The sequence below is a fragment of the Heliangelus exortis genome, chromosome 9 (assembly GCF_036169615.1).
Source record: "Heliangelus exortis chromosome 9, bHelExo1.hap1, whole genome shotgun sequence".
Lineage (NCBI taxonomy): Eukaryota > Metazoa > Chordata > Aves > Apodiformes > Trochilidae > Heliangelus > Heliangelus exortis.
In genome coordinates this window covers 24925534-24944364 of record NC_092430.1, presented here as the reverse complement: position 1 = coordinate 24944364, position 18831 = coordinate 24925534, and the positions used below count along the sequence as shown (strand labels likewise).

General features: G+C 42.7%; 1 protein-coding gene across 2 annotated transcripts in view; it reads left to right on the top strand.

The window, feature by feature from the left end:
• Positions 1-8587: 8587 nt before the first annotated feature.
• The window catches only part of RSRC1 (arginine and serine rich coiled-coil 1), a 120829-nt gene continuing 110585 nt past the window's right edge, over positions 8588-18831 (top strand). The window contains exons 1-2 of one of the 2 annotated variants that reach the window (XM_071752821.1): positions 8588-8796; positions 11287-11412. In XM_071752821.1, the coding sequence (XP_071608922.1) occupies positions 8621-8796; positions 11287-11412 (302 nt within the window). In that variant the 5' untranslated portion in view covers positions 8588-8620. The remainder of the gene's footprint in view (positions 8797-11286; positions 11413-18831) is intronic. The other variant, XM_071752820.1, reaches the window with a different exon arrangement.

Sequence of the window (18831 nt, the reverse complement as noted above, 5' to 3'; positions counted from 1 at the left end):
GCCGCCGCTCAGGAAGGCGCTGAGCTCAAACCCTCCCGCCCGCCCCTCCGCTCCCCCGGTCCCGCCGCCCCGACCGCTCCGCCGCTCAGGTAACGCCGTGAGGCCCCCCGGGGAACCCTCCCACGGTACGGAACCGGGAGCCGCCTCTCTAAGGGCCGGGCGAGCCCCGCGGCCTTCTTGCCGCTCCTCAGGGCCCCGGCTGAGAGCCCTGAGGGGGCTCCGGGCCTGCCCGCTGTTGCCATGGCGACACGGCCTGGGGTGCGCTGCCGGGGCCTGGCGGCCTCGGGGCACCGGGACGGGCTCCGGACGGCAGGAGGGCATGAGGGGTGTTTCATGGGCCTCCCGCCATGCTTCCGGGGATTGCTCCGGTACCGAGGGGGGTTCCTCCGATACCGAGGGTTCCTCCGGTCCTGGGGGGTTTTCTCTGGTGCCAGGGAGGGTTTCTCCGGTGCCGGGGGTTTTTCTCCGGTACCGGGTTCGGTTTTTGGGTTTCTTGGCGTTCTGCAAGTTTGTGGATGTGCGGCTGGGCCGTCTGAAGAGTGCGGGGATGATCCCGGTGCTGAGGTGTCGGTGTCTGCCCGGTGCGGGCAGGGGCTGCGGGCAGAACCCGGGATGGGCTTTTCCCCTCCTGGCTCCGGGCACGTTTCCCGCTGGGAATCGCTCTCTCGGTAGGAGTTGTGGGGCTGTTTCTCCTCCTGTGTGCGAGCAGCGGGTGGTGCCGGCTCCTGCCCTTGGAATATTTTACCCGCTTTAATATTTCAGTTTATACAGAGAGAAGAGTTTCCTCCTCCAGAAACTGTGTCCAGTTCTGGGCCCCTCAGCTCAGGAAGGAGATTGAGGTGCTGGAGCAGGTCCAAAGGAGGCAACTGGGCTGGGGAAGGGACTGGAGCACAGATCCTCTGAGGAGAGGCTGAGGGAGCTGGGGGTGTTGAGGCTGGAGAAGAGGAGGCTCAGGGGAGACCTCATCACTCTCTCCAACTCCCTGAAAGGAGGTTGGAGCCAGGGGGGGGTTGGGCTCTTTTCCCAGGCAACTCTCAGCAAGACAAGAGGGCACAAGAGGGCTCAAGTTGTGCCAGGGGAGGTTTAGGTTGGACATGAGAAAGAATTTCTTTCTGGAGAGGGTGCTCAGGCATTGGAATGGGCTGCCCAGGGAAGGGGTGGATTCTCCATCCCTGGAGCTATTTCAAAAGAGCCTGGATGTGGCACTCAGTGCCATGGGCTGGGAACCACGGGGGGAGTGGAGCAAGGCTTGGACTTGATGAGCTCTGAGGTCCCTTCCAACCCAGCCCATTCTAGGATTCTATGAATCTTCTTTTCCCAGCTCTTGTCTGTGAAAGTGTGGGTAAGGAAGGCACGGGGTTTTGTTTCTGCTGTACCTGGTGTGCTGTTCCTAGCAGCAGTTGCTTTCAGTGGCTCCATTTTCTGTTTCATCTGTCTGGAATTTGGGATCCTGCTCTTTCAGATCTGAAACCAACTTTTGGGGACATTTTAGCTGTTTGGGGGGCGTGAGGCAAATTTTAAACATGGGCTTTTCAGCAGGATCCTTCACCCTGTGAGTGAGGAAGCTCTTTACAACAGAAATGCTACAAGCTGCACCATAAAGTTCAAATAACCTTAATTAATCTTAAACTCTGAGAATTTTTTTCACTGGGAGGGTTGTCAGGCATTGGAATGGTCCAGGACAGTGGGGGAGTCCCCATCCCTGGAGGCATTTCAAAGGCTTTTGGAGCTGGTCCATAAGGACAGGGTTTAGGAGTTGGTGCTGGTGTTGGTCAAAGGTTGGAGTGGGTGAGCCTGGAGCTCTCTTCCAACCTGAACATTCTGTGAATTGGTAACTTGGAACAGATGTGCTTAGTTGATGTCCTTAATGAACTCACTTGTCTTGATCTATATTTTTAAACTGGAAAACACCTTTTCAGTTCTCATTGCCTTCAGGTGTGGGAAAGTGAGGTGGTGGAAGTCCAGTTTCTAGAATTAAGAGTTACTGATCAAAAGGTGGCTTGTGGAGGCCAACTCCTAGCAGGTGAGCACCACTCTAAGGGTTAAAGCCTTGGTTTGCTTTGGTGTTGGTGTCCTGGATGCCTGTGGCATGTTATGTCTCCTTGAGACTATTTTATTTTCCCCCACACTGTCAACTATTTGACTAAGGAATACTGTTAGTACAAATAAACTGCTCATTCATTATTTTAATCGAGGCAAATTTTCTTCTAGTTCAGAATTAATGCTTAGGGAACCCCCTGTTGATAAAGTTGTCAGTACCCAGCAGTCAGTGTTCTGCTGTGTTTGGTGTCACAGGTTCTGGTTCCTATGGGAGAGGTGTAAGGAAGCAGCTGGATTCCTGTGGTGCTTTGATCTCTGGCCTTTCTTCTGAGGTCACTGGTTGTGTTGCTGTCTCCAGAGAGGTGATTCAGGTGTTCCTCTTGTAGGGATGTGGAAACTTGGCTGAGGGAAAGAGGCACCACCTGATAAGTGTGAGAAATCAGCAGCAATAACTGGGGCTGCAGCCCTCGGAGGAGCAGCCACTTTGGTGTCTTTTCTAACCAATTCTCTTGCTCTCCTGGGAGAAGTTTTTCTGAACTGTTTCAGGGACAGATTCCATGTAACTCCCAGTTTCAATCTTTGAGCTGTACAGATTCCATGTAACTCCCAGTTGCAATCTTTGAGCTGTACAGATTCCATGTAACTCCCAGTGTCAATCTTTGAGCTGTACAGATTCCATGTAACTCCCAGTTGCAATCTTTGAGCTGTACAGATTCCATGTAACTCCCAGTTTCAATCTTTGAGCTGTACAGATTCCATGTAACTCCCAGTGTTAATCTTTGAGCTGTACAGATTCCATGTAACTCCCAGTTTCAATCTTTGAGCTGTACAGATTCCATGTAACTCCCAGTGTCAATCTTTGAGCTGTACAGATTCCATGTAACTCCCAGTGTCAATCTTTGAGCTGTACAGATTCCATGTAACTCCCAGTGTCAATCTTTGAGCTGTACAGATTCCATGTAACTCCCAATTTCAATCTTTGAGCTGTACAGATTCCATGTAACTCCCAGTTGCAATCTTTGAGCTGTACAGATTCCATGTAACTCCCAATTTCAATCCTTGAGCTGTACAGATTCCATGTAACTCCCAGTTTCAATCTTTGAGCTGTACAGATTCCATGTAACTCCCAGTTTCAATCTTTGAGCTGTACAGATTCCATGTAACTCCCAGTTTCAATCTTTGAGCTGTACAGATTCCATGTAACTCCCAGTTTCAATCTTTGAGCTGTACAGATTCCATGTAACTCCCAGTTTCAATCTTTGAGCTGTACAGATTCCATGTAACTCCCAGTTTCAATCTTTGAGCTGTACAGATTCCATGTAACTCCCAGTTTCAATCTTTGAGCTGTACACACCCAACCTGTCTGAGAGGGGCTTCCACCCTCTGCCTCTTGGTGCTTTCCCTTTTCTTGGGAACAGCATTGCCATTTATAACACTCAGACTCCTACTCACTAGCCAGGGAATGTGTTTGCTGAGGCTTTACAATACATTCCACTTCAGTTTGCCTTGTTTGCTGGCTGAACCTTGAGCAGCATCTCCTGCTGGCTCTTTGCCTCTCTCCTGGGGATGGACTGGCACAGCTCAGAAGGAAAGAAGGGGACCCTGAGGTGCCTGCAGTGCATTTTCCATCCATGCCCTTCTAATCAGTTAGGATTTCTGACAGGATTTTGCTACACAAACAGCACAGGTGGTTAGTGATTGTTGCAAGTCAGCTAGGATCAACATTTCTAAGGGATTAACAAATGTAAATTGTTTGGGTTTGATGCCAAATCAATGTGGAGGTTATTTTGTCTTCATGCCTTCTGGCAGGTGATGGTAACTCCAGGTTGGCTCCTTTGGTTGGGTGCTGCTGCAGTGATGCTGACAGCCTAACAGCCCCTGATTAAAACCAACCACGTGTGACTATTTGCTTGCAATCTGCAGTAAACACAGCAATAATTTGGAGCTTATGTTTGGAAAGATGTATTGCACACTTGGAATAATTGTAACATCTAGGAAAGGAGATGGAATGAGGTCAGTTCAATGCTTCTTACTAAGTTGTAAAGTCTACCTTACTCTCTTTGAGTTTTTTTTTTTTCTAGAGAAGCTTGTTTTCTGTGCCATCTGTTTCCTTTATATTTCTAAATGCAGGGTAGGAGATTACTTTGGCTGCAGGTGGGATTGATAGCACTGTTTATAAACTTACCAAATGTAAATAGTTGGCTTGATTGTGTTTCTCTTGGCAAAATGGGTATATGAGACTATGGGCTTTGGTTTTGTTTCAGCCTGAGTGTTGCAGCATCAGTTTTCAGAAACAAGATTTAAACAGAAAATAACTATTAAAAACCTAAAGGCCCTGAGACCTGTTTTTCAGGTGCTCCAGCACACCTGTGCTTCAGAACAGGGGCTTAACATTTCTCAGGTCCAGCTACTGCAAAGCTGCTCAGTTTCAGACCAACTGCAAGCCTTCAAAATGTTGAAGCTCACAGACACTCAGTAGAACCTTCAAAAATCCTCAAGTAGCTAAGAAATACTGAAGTAGCTGATAAACTTGGTGGTATGTTCCAGCTCAGGCTCCTGCATGAATTTCCAGGGAGCTGCTGGGGGTTCTGGTGTCCTGAACATCTCAGAATTCCTCATGTTCCTTGGCTGTGTGGCCAGAGGGGCTTGATCTGAAGTTAGAGGTGGGGGAAGGTGGGGGCTGGCTGCTGGAAATGGATATGTGATGGTCAGGCCAGAGCCTCCTCATCAGGCTCCCCACAAACACCTGGGGTGTAACCCAGGCTTTAGGTTCACCTGAAACCATTGATTTGCTGTTTGTTAAAATGCCTTTCTCTCCACCTCTCCTCCTCCTGGAATTGTTCCCCAGGCAGGGTAAAGCCTCTTGGATCTCTCCAGACATTGAGAGCCAGAGCTTCCCCAGGGCCTGGAGCACATCTCCTGCTGCAGGTAAACATGGCTCAGCACTCCTGCCTGGGAAGTTAAGGGTAAGGAGCCTTAAAAATGGGATTTCTCTACTATTAATTCTGTGGTATCTTTGTGGTGGATCTGCAGACTTTGTGTGGCAACAGCCAAAAACTCCTGAGATTCAGCTGCCACACCATGAGTCTTTTTTTCTGTTTCTTTTCTTCCCCCCTTCATTATTTTCCTAATTAAGGATCCCTGAGTGATCTTACTTCTCATCTGTAGACACTATTATTCACTCCTGGTTGTGGGATTGGTATATGGACCACTCCTGACCCACCAGAACAGCTCTCCCACCAACTGGGCTTCAGCAGGAGTGGTCAGGCAGTGCTGGCAACCCCTTTCCCCAGCTCTGGGCAGGGGTATGAAGGGACTAAGGCACTAGGCAGAGAATATTAATTTGTTACAGGTCTTAATAATTCCCTGCTCTCAAGTGCTGTGTATATGAGAGGTGTCTGTGCAGGAAAATGTGTATTCCATACAGAAGGGATGATCTGAAGACCCTGGTTGAGAGGTGGTGTCTGTCTGCTGCCTGGGTAGGTTCCAGATGCTCCTGTAGGACACATCCCTCAGGACTCAGCTGCACCAACTGCTCCAGGATCAACACTTTGCTTCTGGCAAGGTCTTTTCCAGTGGCAACTGCAATGTGTAGGGCATCACTCACCTGCAGCTCATCCATGGCAACCCTACTGCTCCTGCAGCTCCTGAGCCTCAACTATGCTGGAGAGAAAAGCCATGGCACGGAGGTTTTGGGTCCTCAGGACTAAAAGTTGAGGTTTACATAGTTTCTTTCATTAGCTTTATCTTCTGCTTCATCTGGTCATGTGTCCAAACAGGGGGAAAAAAGCTGATGAAAAAAAAAAAAAGTTAAACAACAGCCAATATTTATGTTGAAGTGTAATGATCTGGCTCATAATGATCCCCACATCAAGTGGTGAATATCTCTGCAGAAATGTCTTTTGTACTCTTTGTTTCTCTGGTCTCTTTCATTAATCTTGCTGTCATGAGCTGTGGTCTGGGAGCTTTTAACTTAAAATCTGCATGTTTTAGTTTCATCTTTCTGAGCAGTTCAGCTTATTTTAAGTTGAGATGCAGGTTCTTGTTCATTTGAAGATTGTTCTATCAGTTACACCTTTGAAGAGTTTTATTTTACTGTTCAATAACTGTTAGTACCTTGAAGCTCTGTAAATCTTTTACTCTGAGGGGAAAAAAAAATAAGATGACTGCTCAAGATGGTGTGTTGATATAAATTGGCATTCCTCTACAGGATTGTAAATTAAAGTCTTAGTTCCTTAAATGAGATAAAATGGTCTGTAAAGCTGTGCTACTGTCTTTTTAACATCTGTGTGGAATAATTTTAGTAAGATGGTAGAAATAACTTGATTTTGAAAAGGAAATTATCCTGCGTGGCAGTTGTCCCTCAATTTCTGCTGGTTTAGTTGCGTGGAGATTTGCTTCTTTAAGAAAAATGTTTTATTTAGATTGAAAACAGAAGCTGTTGAGAAGTGAAGAACACATACAAGTGTGGTTTTTTTTTTTTGTTGCAGCAGAGCCTTGTAGTAACTTATTTGTAGGCACTCCTGGTTGCAGGAGTGGGACTGAGAGACCTGAGCTGTGGGATTTGGCTACCTAGGAATGAGATTGTGTAGCTCCTGCTTTGATCCTGGCAGGTAGTGACCATCAAAACCAAGCCAGGGACTTAAGGGACTGGTTTGTATTTTGCATTAAGCAACTTTTGGATAAAATACAGAAACTCCTTAGCAGAGGAGGAGGTCCAGAACTTGGCCCTTTCCAGGAGAATATCCCTTTGACTCCCTTTGTGGCTTCCTGGGACAAGCATGGGCAGCTCAGGGGGTTTGGTTCTCAGCTTGAAAAGCAAAGCTGCATCTCAGGCAGAGGTTTGAAGTTCTGTCAGCAGCAACTTTGCCTGGGGGTTTGTTGTACTCTGCTGGTAGCTCCCTAAAAGTTCCTGGGGGGAACCTGGGATTGCAGCCCCATGCCTGTTGGGCTTTAGATCCATCTGTGTTGAGTGTGTGCAGAATAGTTTTATTTATCTTGGGAACTCGAGGGTGCAAATGTTGTTGAAGAGACTTTGTGGAGCTAAACCTGTTTTGTTTTTCTCAGTGGTACATTTTCAACCAAAAAAAATAAAAATAAAGAGATCAAGGCTTGGCTTTGGCACATAAACCTGTTGTCAATCTGAGCATAAATGTGAATCTAAATTATGAATTTCTCTTCTATTTGCAGTCTCCACCTGGGAGATGGGGTGCTAAAAGGTGGGAGGAAGGGCAAAAGTTTGCAGCAAAAGAATAAGTTCAGCCTGGAGATCCAAGCCCTGCAATAGCTCCCTGGTGGTTCAAGACACTGTGACCAAATCTCCCCATGATCTGGGGGTTGAGCTGAATGGTTAAGAATGATGAGTTTTAGGTTTCCCTTGGGAGCCCTGGGATAGGTGTTGGTTCTTGGGAAGAGGGGCAAGGACTGAGTGCCCTGAGGGTGTGGAGAGGGTCTCCAGGGCATGGGTGGGTAGGGCTGGGACAGAAAACCACTTGTAAAGCATTCTGTGCAACCTGGGAAGTCCAGAAATACAGCATTATTTTAATTGTGACACTGATCTCTGAGGAGCTGCAGATGAAGATTAAAGGAATGGCAGGATTCCCCCACCTCCCCTTTTTTTCTTGAATCTTTCACCAAAGTTTACAAACATTGTCCAACTAAACAGATTGGCCATCAAGAACCTTTTTAAATTCAGTGTTTTACCTCTGATTTTGGAATTGAAAGCTGAGTAGGTGTAAACTGAGAACCAAATCAGCCTAACTCTAGTTTAAATTAACTTAAAAATAACTTCCAAGTTGTGTGTTTTGGTTTTTTTTTTTTCCTCAACGGATGTCTTAATTATGTCAGCTAGGACAAAAATGTGCATTCTTTTAATTGCACAACCTAAAACCACATGAAGTGAGTCATACCAAGGGCTAAAAGCAACAGTCTGTGTTCAATTGACTGGGTAAATATTCTGGATCTTCATTTATATCTGTAAATCAAATGTATTATAAAGAGGCTGTACAGTAGTGTAGCACCTGGAGTATTAGATGTTAGGGGTATCTTAGGCATTCCTTCCCAAATTTATGAAAAATAGGCATCTAGGGCAAAAAAAAGTAAAAATGAGCTAAAATGAAAATGTTTTGATATAGGAATTATTTTATTAATGCTTCTGTTTAAATGGTTGCATGTAGGGCAAAAAAAAAAGGTAAAAATGAGCTAAAATGAAAATGTTTTGATATAGGAATTATTTTATTAATGCTTCTGTTTAAATGGTTGTGAAGTATCTTTTATGAAAATATACAACAAATAACCTGATGGCATAGTAAATACCTTCAAATCTGCTGACAGTGAAAGTTTCAAGTCACTTGGTAACCTAAACCTGCTAATTTCACATGAAAATCTGGGTTTTTCTTTGTGCATTCCAACCAAATTTCTGTTCACGTCACCGCGACACCAGTGGAAAAGTTACATTTATTTACACACACACACACACAGGACCTATTTTTCTACCTGTAAAACAACCTACCATAGACACAAGACTTTCTCACAGCTCAGAATTCTGTTGTTTTATTTTTTTTTTTTTTACAGTTTAAAGATGGGACGTCGCTCCTCAGACACGGAGGAGGAGAACAGGAGCAGGAGGAAAAAGAAACACCGCAGGCGCTCCTCTTCCAGCAGCTCCTCAGGCAGCAGGACTTACAGCAGGAAAAAAGCTGGGAGGAAATCCAGGTCACGTTCCCGGGATCCCCAGTCTCACTCTTATGAGAAAAGGTGCTTAATTTACTCTCTGTTGCAAGTTTTTTCCCAATCCAGCTCTTTTCACGTGGCAGCAGAAAACAGAAAGTCCAACCGAGCGTTGGACTCGGTTCTAGGTGGGAATTTCAGAGCCAAGTTTGCTCTGAGTCTTGGCAGATGTGGTAATATTTGCACTGACATTTCAAGAAAAAAAGCCAAACTACCACCCAAAAAAAGCCAAACTGCCACCCAAAACCCAAAAGACCTTCCCCTCTCACCCCCCTCCAAGAAAACAAAAGGAGTGTAAATGCAGATCCAAAGATAACTTCCTGATTAAACAAAAGCCAATCAACTCAAATAACTTTTCTTTTCCTTCTAAATAATGAATTTCTAATGATTTTTCTGATTTCCAAAAATTGCAATTTCATTTTGGAAATACAGTCCTTTATATATTAATGCCAGTTTGAAAAGTGGTTCCATTCAGGTAGAGATAGGCAATTCTTTGTTTCTTTTTGGTTGTGAAAAACCAGGTAGGGCTTTCCAGACAACAAAGAGAAAGACTTGGGGTGATTTTTACAGTAGTTTTATAAATTTGCTGTAAGAGCACCTTTTCACCAGTGTTCTTGCTACTCTTTACTGTGTTCAGGATACAGTAGTCAGCCAGGTGTTTAGAACATAGATTTCATGGCTGTATCTACCACGTTTTTTCTTGACCCTTCAGCAGAGGCCTCTGGCAGTACCTGACTGTTTGGGCTGTGTCTCAGCCTGACTTGGGGTGATCCTGCAGTCCAGCTGAACAGGTGGTGCTCAGTTTATTGGGAAGTGGAGCTGGGAAGCACTCATTGTGTCCAACTGCCCTGTAAATGCATTAGAAACTGCTCCTCAGCAGTCTTGCTGCAGCTGGCAGGAGAGTGAAGGGCAGGCTGGCTGGTTGTGAGGGGGTTTATTTGTTTATTTCCATCCCCCTCACCTTTCTTCTGCTCCTGTTTAGCATCTCCATGCAGCCCCAGGGGACACAGAGATGACATGGGCTTCCATGCCAGCACTCTGCTGATGACATGCAGCTTTATGAATCTCTTTAGTCCAGCACAGGCATGGCTATCTCCCAGATAAAACCAGAGCTTGAAGGGAGATTAGAGCCTGGATGAAGACCAGTTGACTTCAATTGAATCCAGAAAAGAAGAAAGTGTCTGCTTTTAAGATCTGGCTGACACTTTTTTGCTTTGCCCTTAGTTTAGGGCATTTGCTCCTGGCAGTCAAGTCACTATTACACACTGGGGTCCTGCTGGATTTATCCCTGGCCCTTAAGAATCAAAAGAAGCAGCCTGTAAGATTACTGTTCCTCATCTTCATTTAGCAGGAGCATTGCATTCCTTTCTCAGATGAAGACCTCTTCTTTAGCAGTTAACCTATGTATATCTTCTCCAGTTTGGACTGCTGCAGCACTGCTTGTGTGTAGTACAGCACTTTTTCCTTATTCACATCACATGGGCTGCATCCTGAACTGCAGAAGTGTGTCTTTGTGATGTTGTATTTTATCATTAATCAAATATAATGAAGTAAAAAAAAAAAAAATCTGGATGTTCTCATAAGGACTGCAGTCATTATTTAGTTTGCTGTTAGGGAGATGGAGACAGGAGATGGAAAAATTAACACTTGGAAGGTATCCCTTCCCCCAGCTTGGAGATTAGTTGGTTTAATTTATGTATCTAGTACCTATTCCTTCACCTTTTTCCTCTGTGTATAAGAATTTATTCTTAAAATAAATGAAATGGGGAGGTTGGGTGGGAGGGGGACAGTAAGATACCTTTCTGACTGCTGACTGAACTCAGGAGAAAACTTCAAAGCTCAAAAGGAATAAATTAACACTGATTATTTGATTAGTAATAACACTAAAAAAAGAGAAAAGGGGAGGGTCTGTCTGCATCAGAACACAACAGAGATTGCATGTTATCAAAGTTGATAAATATGAGGTTCAGGTGTGGAAAGTACATTTTTCTGTTTCCATTTTATGTGTGTGGAATGGCTGGAAAGAATTGTGTAGAGCAGCAATGCAGAAGTTAACCCTGCATGAATTTAATTTTTAGCTCTGGGGTCGTAGCCCTCATCCCATAGGATGTGTTTCTGCAAATCCTGCTGGGAAAGGAGATTCTGGATTTTCTTCAGCCTTGGATTTGGCAGAGGGGCAACGACTTCCAGTGAGTTGGTCATGGGACTGAAAACCACTGAGAGCTGGGTTATGTTCCTGGCTTTCCCCTTGAGGGGAAAATTTTTAGACAAATTGGTGAATGACTTTTCCCCCATTCCCCTTTTTTTTTCTTGGGATGTATATTTCAAAACATAAGCTCTTTAGGAAGAACCCATGTGGGTGAGAAGCAGTACAGTCTAATAGCGGTGTTTGAGGCTTCTCCAAACCCCCCAGGTTTGCCTGTCCCTTTGAAGTCAACTGTTTGGGTTTTTGCTGCTGTGTTTGTTTGTTTGTTTGCTCAGAAGCAGGAGGATGCTAAGAGCCTGGTTGTGTTTCAGACGCAGACACAGATCCAGCAGCAGTTCCTCATATGGGTCTCGAAGAAAACGCAGCCGGAGCCGCTCCAGGGGCAGAGGCAAATCCTACAGGTCTCAAAGATCAAGATCAAAAAGCAGAACTAGGAGGTAAGGCTCTCTCCTAGGAAAATTGGTTATTATTTCTGCTGTAAAAACAGTCATTTAAAAATCTCCATATTGTTACTGAGCATGGAGTATAGCAGGAAAAAAAAAATGGTTGTAAGTGATCATTGAAACTACAAGTCACTTGAAACTCTTCCTGATTTGATTTGAATTTGTGCTGTGCTTTTGATGGACTGAATCTTTAAATTGCTACTGGAATTAAACTAGTGGAACAATGGAACTAGTGGAATTAAACTAGTGGAACAATTCTGAAGAAATGAGATGTATATTTTGCAGCTGACTAAGTGCAAAAAACATTGATAGTCACCCTGGTTTAACTGGTCTGGACTTTATGGTGCTAAAATTGTTGACAGATAGGGTTGTGACAAATGGTTATTTTCAATTAAGAAGTGTAATTTAGACACTTAATCCAGATGTTGCAAATGGTATTAGAAAATCTTCTCTATACTTGCAGAATTTAAAGAAAGCTCAGTTTTTTTTAACGTGTGTATTTTTCAATTAAAAAGTTTAAAGTTCATCCTTGGATATCAGGATTACTGTTAGCATTTCCTGTTGAATTTGGGTTAATTGTTGAGCATGTCAGAGAGATCAAAGCTTTTTCTGAGATGTTTTTACAGGCCTGCAGCCAGGTAAGTTTGTGTGCCTGACCAGGAATTTAGTAAAACATGTTCCTTTCCTATGCCAAATTGTTGGCTGTTGCCTTTAAATGCTGAGAATTTTTTTTTTTTTTTTTTTTTTGTTGAAAGAGGTGAAGGTTTCAGTTTCCTTTATTTGTATTCTCCCATGACTTATCCACAGCTGTTCATTAGAATAGTTGCCTGGTCACTTATTGCTGCAGTGCCTTTGTAGTAGCAATTTGATTATTTAAACTGTCTGATCTCTCTTTGAGTATATTTACCATATGAGCTGGAGCCCCCAGATAAACTACTGCCCTGTGTGGAGAAATATTCCTGTAAATACCCACAAAAATGTATAAGATGAAATGCCAAAGGACTAGGGTGAAAATGAAGGTGTCAGTATGTCAGATACATTAGGAAATAGGAGAACCTGATTTAAAGATCTTGGTTGTTGTAGTGACAATAAATTGCAGATGTCATTATAGACACAGTCTAATACCCATCTTTTCCAAGGCATTTACAGATGTTAATTGTCATTGCAATTTATGGAAGAACACACAAAAAAAACTTGAAAAACAAGACTACTGCTTATTTCATTTTGTGCTGGGAAATATCGTGTATAAAATATTTTAAGCATAAATGCTTTTTGGTACCACAGCTATGAAGGTATAGCTGGAGGTCACTTGAAATGATGTTACTGTTCACAGCCATGGTTCTTCAGGGAGAATATTTATAAATAACCTAAATTATAAACAGAAGAGGCTTTTGGCATATTAAAAGCAGAAAACTGAAATGTTAAAAGCGTAAAACTAAAACCAACAGGACACATTGAATCCTTTACTGGAATTTTTTCCAAGTCTGCTCTCTGCTGTAATATTACACTGAGAAACCATGGAATAATCTTATTTCTGGAGAAGAGTTAAGTAGGTTGCAGAGAGCTGCTCTTATGTTTTCCCTGTTTGTTAGCAGCGAGGCAGTAGCAGCAACGCTAAATAAATATTATTTTTTTTTTCCCCTGCTATCTCAGAATCTGTTGTGTGCACTGGGTCGAAGGCACAAGCAGCTGTCCTAAGAGGACTGACTACATAAGGTTTTCCAGGCTGGAAAAGAGATTGTGGGGGAAAGAGGGAATGTGATGGGGAGGGGTGTTAAAACAAAAATAATACAATGTGAAAAGATGATTAAGGAATGAGTGGTTCTTGTCACCTCCAACGGGAGACCTGGGGCAGGCAAGAAGTGGCTGGAGTCCGGGTGATGGCAGATCCCAGTCAAACAAAAGGAGATTTTTCTGTTTCATCACACAACGAAGCTCTGGAAGCTCTTGCTCTTGGAGGTTGTGGATCCCAGAAGTTGTCAGGAATTAGAAAAGCAGCCAGGCAGGAGAAATCTATCCGAAACTGTTTTAATGTGAAGAGATGGGATTTGTCTTTAGGAAAAAAATATAAATGTAAACCAGATAATAAAATGCTCAGCAGTAACTCGGGCAGCCACCTTGTGTTATTGCAGTGAGGAGCACTTTACCCACGGGAGTTGTGTGGTTGATCTTCAGGCTCTGGATTGCCAGGGGCAGGGAGCAAACTCCCCTGACCCACCTGAAGAGCAGGGAGGTGGGAGGCAGCACTCAAGTGAGAGCAGCTCTGTGCTGTCTGTATTTTCAACGTTGCTTTTGTGCCTTCAGAGTACCACCTGCAGGGCTGGAGCAGCTGGGATTTGGTTGCTTGTTTTTTTTTTCCCCCAGTGAGAATGGAGATGACAGGAGAAAACTTTTTGTATTAGAAGTTAAGGACCACGGCACAAGATCTTTAAACCACTGGATTTGGTGTTGGTGTAAGATGGCACAAATCACACATCCCACGATGTCTTTTCTCTCCACAGTCCTCCCTCAAATTCACATACCTTGTTTTTCAAGGTAGTGAAAACGTTAAGTGTGTATGTGGCTGTAATGTAATTTTTTTTAATAACTTCTCTCACATAGGTTTGTTATTGGAGTGAATGATTTATAGAACTCCAACCGCAACATCAAGTTTTAATTTGAAAAGATTTTCATGATGGGATGTCTTAGGAAATATCTTGGGTGGGAATTGTTCATAAACTGATTTCTTTTGTGCTTTATTTTAGGAGATAAGGAAACTTGTGCATATTATAACTATTTTATTTTAGATGCATTTTTTAGAGTCGAAAAAGTGGGGCTTCCTAGTAACGCTATAAATTTAAAGCTGTCCTACAGCAAGATAGTACAATGCAAATATGACTTAATAAGATCACAAACTGAATTTCAGCAAAACAACCAAGATTTACATTAAATTAGGAATTTTAAAACCGATTTAGTTTGTTTTACTGAGCATTTGCTTAATAACATTTCGCCTTCTTGCAATCTTTTTAAAGACAATAATTCGTCTGTGAAATGCAGGCACATCCTCAGTAGAAAAATTGAAAGCAACAGCTCACTTTCTGAAACCACACATATAGTGATATAAAGAAATATTTCAGCTCTCCGAAATTTAATAAATCATCCCATTTCCTAATTTGATCATATTAGATGCTGATGTGGAAGAAGCATTTCAAATACCATCTCCTCATTAATATACATCAGTCTGGGGAATAGGATGGAATACTTATGCAGAGATGTCACAGTTACTGTTTCTTAGTTTACTAAGTGGAACAGGTTGATGTGATACTGGGTGCTATTTGTCACTGTCTTGCTAAAATGGTTTGGGTCGAGTTATGGAGTCCAGAAAGACGGGGGCTGATAAATCAAAAGTGGATTGAGTGGACAGGAGGCAGTGATTGATACTGTGACAGGATATGAAGAAAGGAATCTTGATACGAGCATGCATGATATTGAATATGAGAAGGAAAATGGCCCTGGAGTATGGATATTATTCAAGGAAATGAGAATAATAATAATATCATCTTGAAATTATTGCCAGGTGAAGATTAGGGTAGTTCTTATTAGAATATTGTGCTTCCCTGGGCTGGAGAAACTCAGATTTCCTGTAATTTCTGTGTGGATGCAGCCTGGGTAAGATTTTTAGAGTTTCCACTGCTCTTGTTCTGCGAGTTAATTGTACATGAAAATACTTTACATCAGAACTTGTAAAGCCAATCTTTTAATTCATGTACCTCTAAATAGAATTAGCCAAAATATGTTAACCTTGATTTCATACAATTACAGAACATCTCATTATAATTGCCTTTAAATATGCAAGCTTGTTTTTTATTGTCTGCCAAGTGTTTCTGGCTTTTCCCTTTACGTTAAGCTGGAAACTGCTGTCTTGAAATATCTTTCACACAGTTCAACTCAGATTGACAAAATAACAGCTTGTGAAAAAAAAAAAAATAAAAAAAGGAGAGAGAGAGAGCTGTTCTGGGAAGAGGAAGGGCCCAGGGAAGAGTGTGAAGCTCTTCTGAACTGACCATCCTACAAACATCAGACAGCAGGAGTTTTGTTGGCTGATGGGGAGGAGATGGAAGGAATTTGGAAGTGGAGTAGCAGCAGCTACAAGGGAAGGGAGAGGGTACAACATGGCTCTTTGTGCAGCTGCTGGGAGAAAGCAGAAATGACCACTGTGAAGAACAAGGTTGGGCACACATTGTCAGGCAGTGTTGAAAAGCTGTCTTAATTTATAAGAATGCTTTGGAAATATCACCTTTGGAAATGGGGCCAAGAATTTTCCAAAGACCAGTGGCTAAAAGTCCCATAAGGAATAAAAAAAATGCTATTTAATCAGAACATTTATTCTGAAATGGTTCATTGCTGGGTTTTTTTTTTTGCCTGATAGTTGCTACTGGAGTTCTTTTGAGTTTGGATCTGCTGCCTAGGATATTTTTTCATGTGTCCTTGATATACAAATGAACACAGACACAGGTAGCTATACAGACCCACATAATTATGTGAGGAATCAGTGTCACTATTACCTGTTTGTCCCCTGTGTGATGGAGAAGGGGAAATTTGGAGTCTTTGGTCCATTAGAATGTATATTTATTAAGATATTGTATTTCTTTCATTAAACTTCAAGTGAAGACTTGGGGCAAGGAAGAAGGAGAGAATTGCAGATTACTGAGTTTGCTCATGTAACCTTTTGTTTTTCTGGGGATGGTAACACCAGATCCCATTTCTTGTCCCTACAGAAAAAAAAAAAAAATCAAAACGTGCAGTTTTTAATTACGGATCTTGTTGCATTATAGGTGGTATCACCAACAGTCTCTCAAAATATTTTTAAGCTAAAATAACTGGATTTTTTTTCAAAAAGGATGTATCAGTTTGTCTACGTGACTCTACTGGCAAAAACACAGAGGTGAGGCAGCAGCACTGAAGATATCCTAGAGCTACAACCCACCAATGAGCATGTTACTGAGATCTAATTGCCCTCTTTGGGAAATTAAACTTCATAAAGGCAATGCCAAGGGCTCTTAAGTTATCAATAAGGCCAGAGAGCTGCCAGTGACAGTTGCTTTGATGCCTTTCATTGGTATATATATAAAAAAAAAGCTTTAGAAAAAGATATGAATACCTAAGTGCTGTTCATTTAAAGCTTAGCATTGAGTCTAATTACATGTGAACTTTTTGTTTCTAAAGCAGTTCAGGTGTTATATACACAAAATGTCTTTTTAAATATAGCTTATTTTTCTGAAACCATTTATTTCCCCCTTGGGGAAAGGCTTTATTTGCAGGTCAGTGGTTTTTTGGGGTGGATTTTTTTTTTTTTTTTAATGCTTCAGTTTTCTGTTTGGGAAAAGGTGCTCAAGATGGCAAGAAGGATGATTCCCCTGAGTGGAGGATTGGCTTTTTGGTTTTGATGTGTCTACAATACAAACTAATATGTATTTTTACTTCTTTTAATAATCTCTTCCTCTGCTACCAAAGCTCTGGCCATGAAATAGAAGCTATTTTTTCTTTTTTTTTTTTTCTGCAGAGATCATGTTTCTAGAGGCACCAACATAGAGTAGATGTCTTAAAGATGCATCAATAATATAAACCCACCACTGTTTGCTGTGTAAATTCCTTCTGTTTCTGGGAAGTGATTATCAAAATGTGACACACAAAATGGTAGAAATTAATAGTAATATTTTACTGTTTATTTCCATCTTTCATTGTTCCTAATTCTAATCACATATGACAGTCACAATATCTTGTTTAAAAAGATGCAAGTGAGAATCACGTATTTTTGTTGCACAAGTATTCTACTCTCTCTTTTCTATGGGACTCATCAGAATGTAAAATACCTGTAACAGCAGAGCACAAGTGGCTGTCACCTCCTTGTGTTTCAGAAATTCAGCCTGAATTTTGTTGGATGTACCCACATCCTGTTGCTGAAATTCTCTGCACCAGAGTGAAGGCTGCATGTGCAGTCCCAGTTCAGCTTCCCTGTTCTCCATACTCTTACTGATGGATTGCTCCTTCTTCCACAAATTCCTCACCATGTTTACCTATTACCAGATTGCTTCCCATAGTCCTTCTTAATGAGCTTTCTCTTTTGTTTTGCTGTTATATTATTGTTCAGGTTCCATGAGGGATGGTTATTCTCCAGCACAGATCCTCTGAGGAGAGGCTGAGGGAGCTGGGGGTGTTGAGGCTGGAGAAGAGGAGGCTCAGGGGAGACCTCATCACTCTCTCCAACTCCCTGAAAGGAGGTTGGAGCCAGGGGGGGGTTGGGCAGATATCAGTGGGACAAGAGGGCATGGACTAAAGAATTCTTTCCTAATATCCAACCTAAGCCTCCCCTGGCAGAGCTTCAGCTCTGCCAGGGGAGGCTTAGGTTGGATATTAGGAAAAAATTCTTTGCAGAGAGGGTGATCAGGCATTGGAATGGGCTGCCCAGGGAAGGGGTGGATTCTCCATCCCTGGAGCTATTTCAAAAGAGCCTGGATGTGGCACTCAGTGCCATGGGCTGGGAACCACGGGGGGAGTGGAGCAAGGGTTGGACTTGATGAGCTCTGAGCTCCCTTCCAACCCAGCCCATTCTAGGATTCTATGAACACTTGTGTTCTTCTAACCACCCACCTTGGTCAGCAACATCTCAAGTCCTCTGTGCCTTCTGCTTTGCTGCACTCAAACTAGAGGTGAAATATTTTGTTGTCTCAGGTCCTGAGAGAAATTAATCACCAGAGAAATCAGCTGTAATGCTTCCCTCTCTGGCTGGAAGCTGCTCTGGCCCTTGGTGGCAGCCAGGACCACTGGGGACCACTCTCTTTGTTGGCTCTTTTCTCAGGGTATTACAGTTCTTTGCTCCTGGCCATGCTTTATGTGTCTGGGATGGTAGTTGTGGGTGTGTTGTTTTTCAGAGGTGATCACTCATCTCTATGCACAGCGTGCATGCCCTGGAATTCCTTGGTCACTGCTTCTCCCCAGGCTTCCAGCTCAAGCCATTGCTCAGTAGCTCAGTGCTGTTTTCCTGGGCAGGAGAGCAGCTTCTGCATACAGGAGTTTTACTACCTCTGTACAAACAAATTTTTATCCCATATAAATCAGTTATACGTCTTTTAGTACCTCTGTACAAACAGTTTTTTATCCCATATAAATTAATTCAAGATTCAGATAGGCAGCTGCCAGGTTTTGTTGGTATGGAGATAAATTGGTGTAAAAACTTTGGCCCTCTTGAAGCCAATGGGCAAAGCTGCTCTTGGCTTCAGTGGTGCCAGATTTTACTAAGGAGTCATGTTATAGGAAGAGATTACTAAGCCATATCTGGTAATTTCAGGCATTTCTAGAGCTTTTCTCTTCTTACTATTAAAATAGTGTTTAGGTAACTACCTGAGGAGACTGTTTTCTGTTAACCAGGTGATC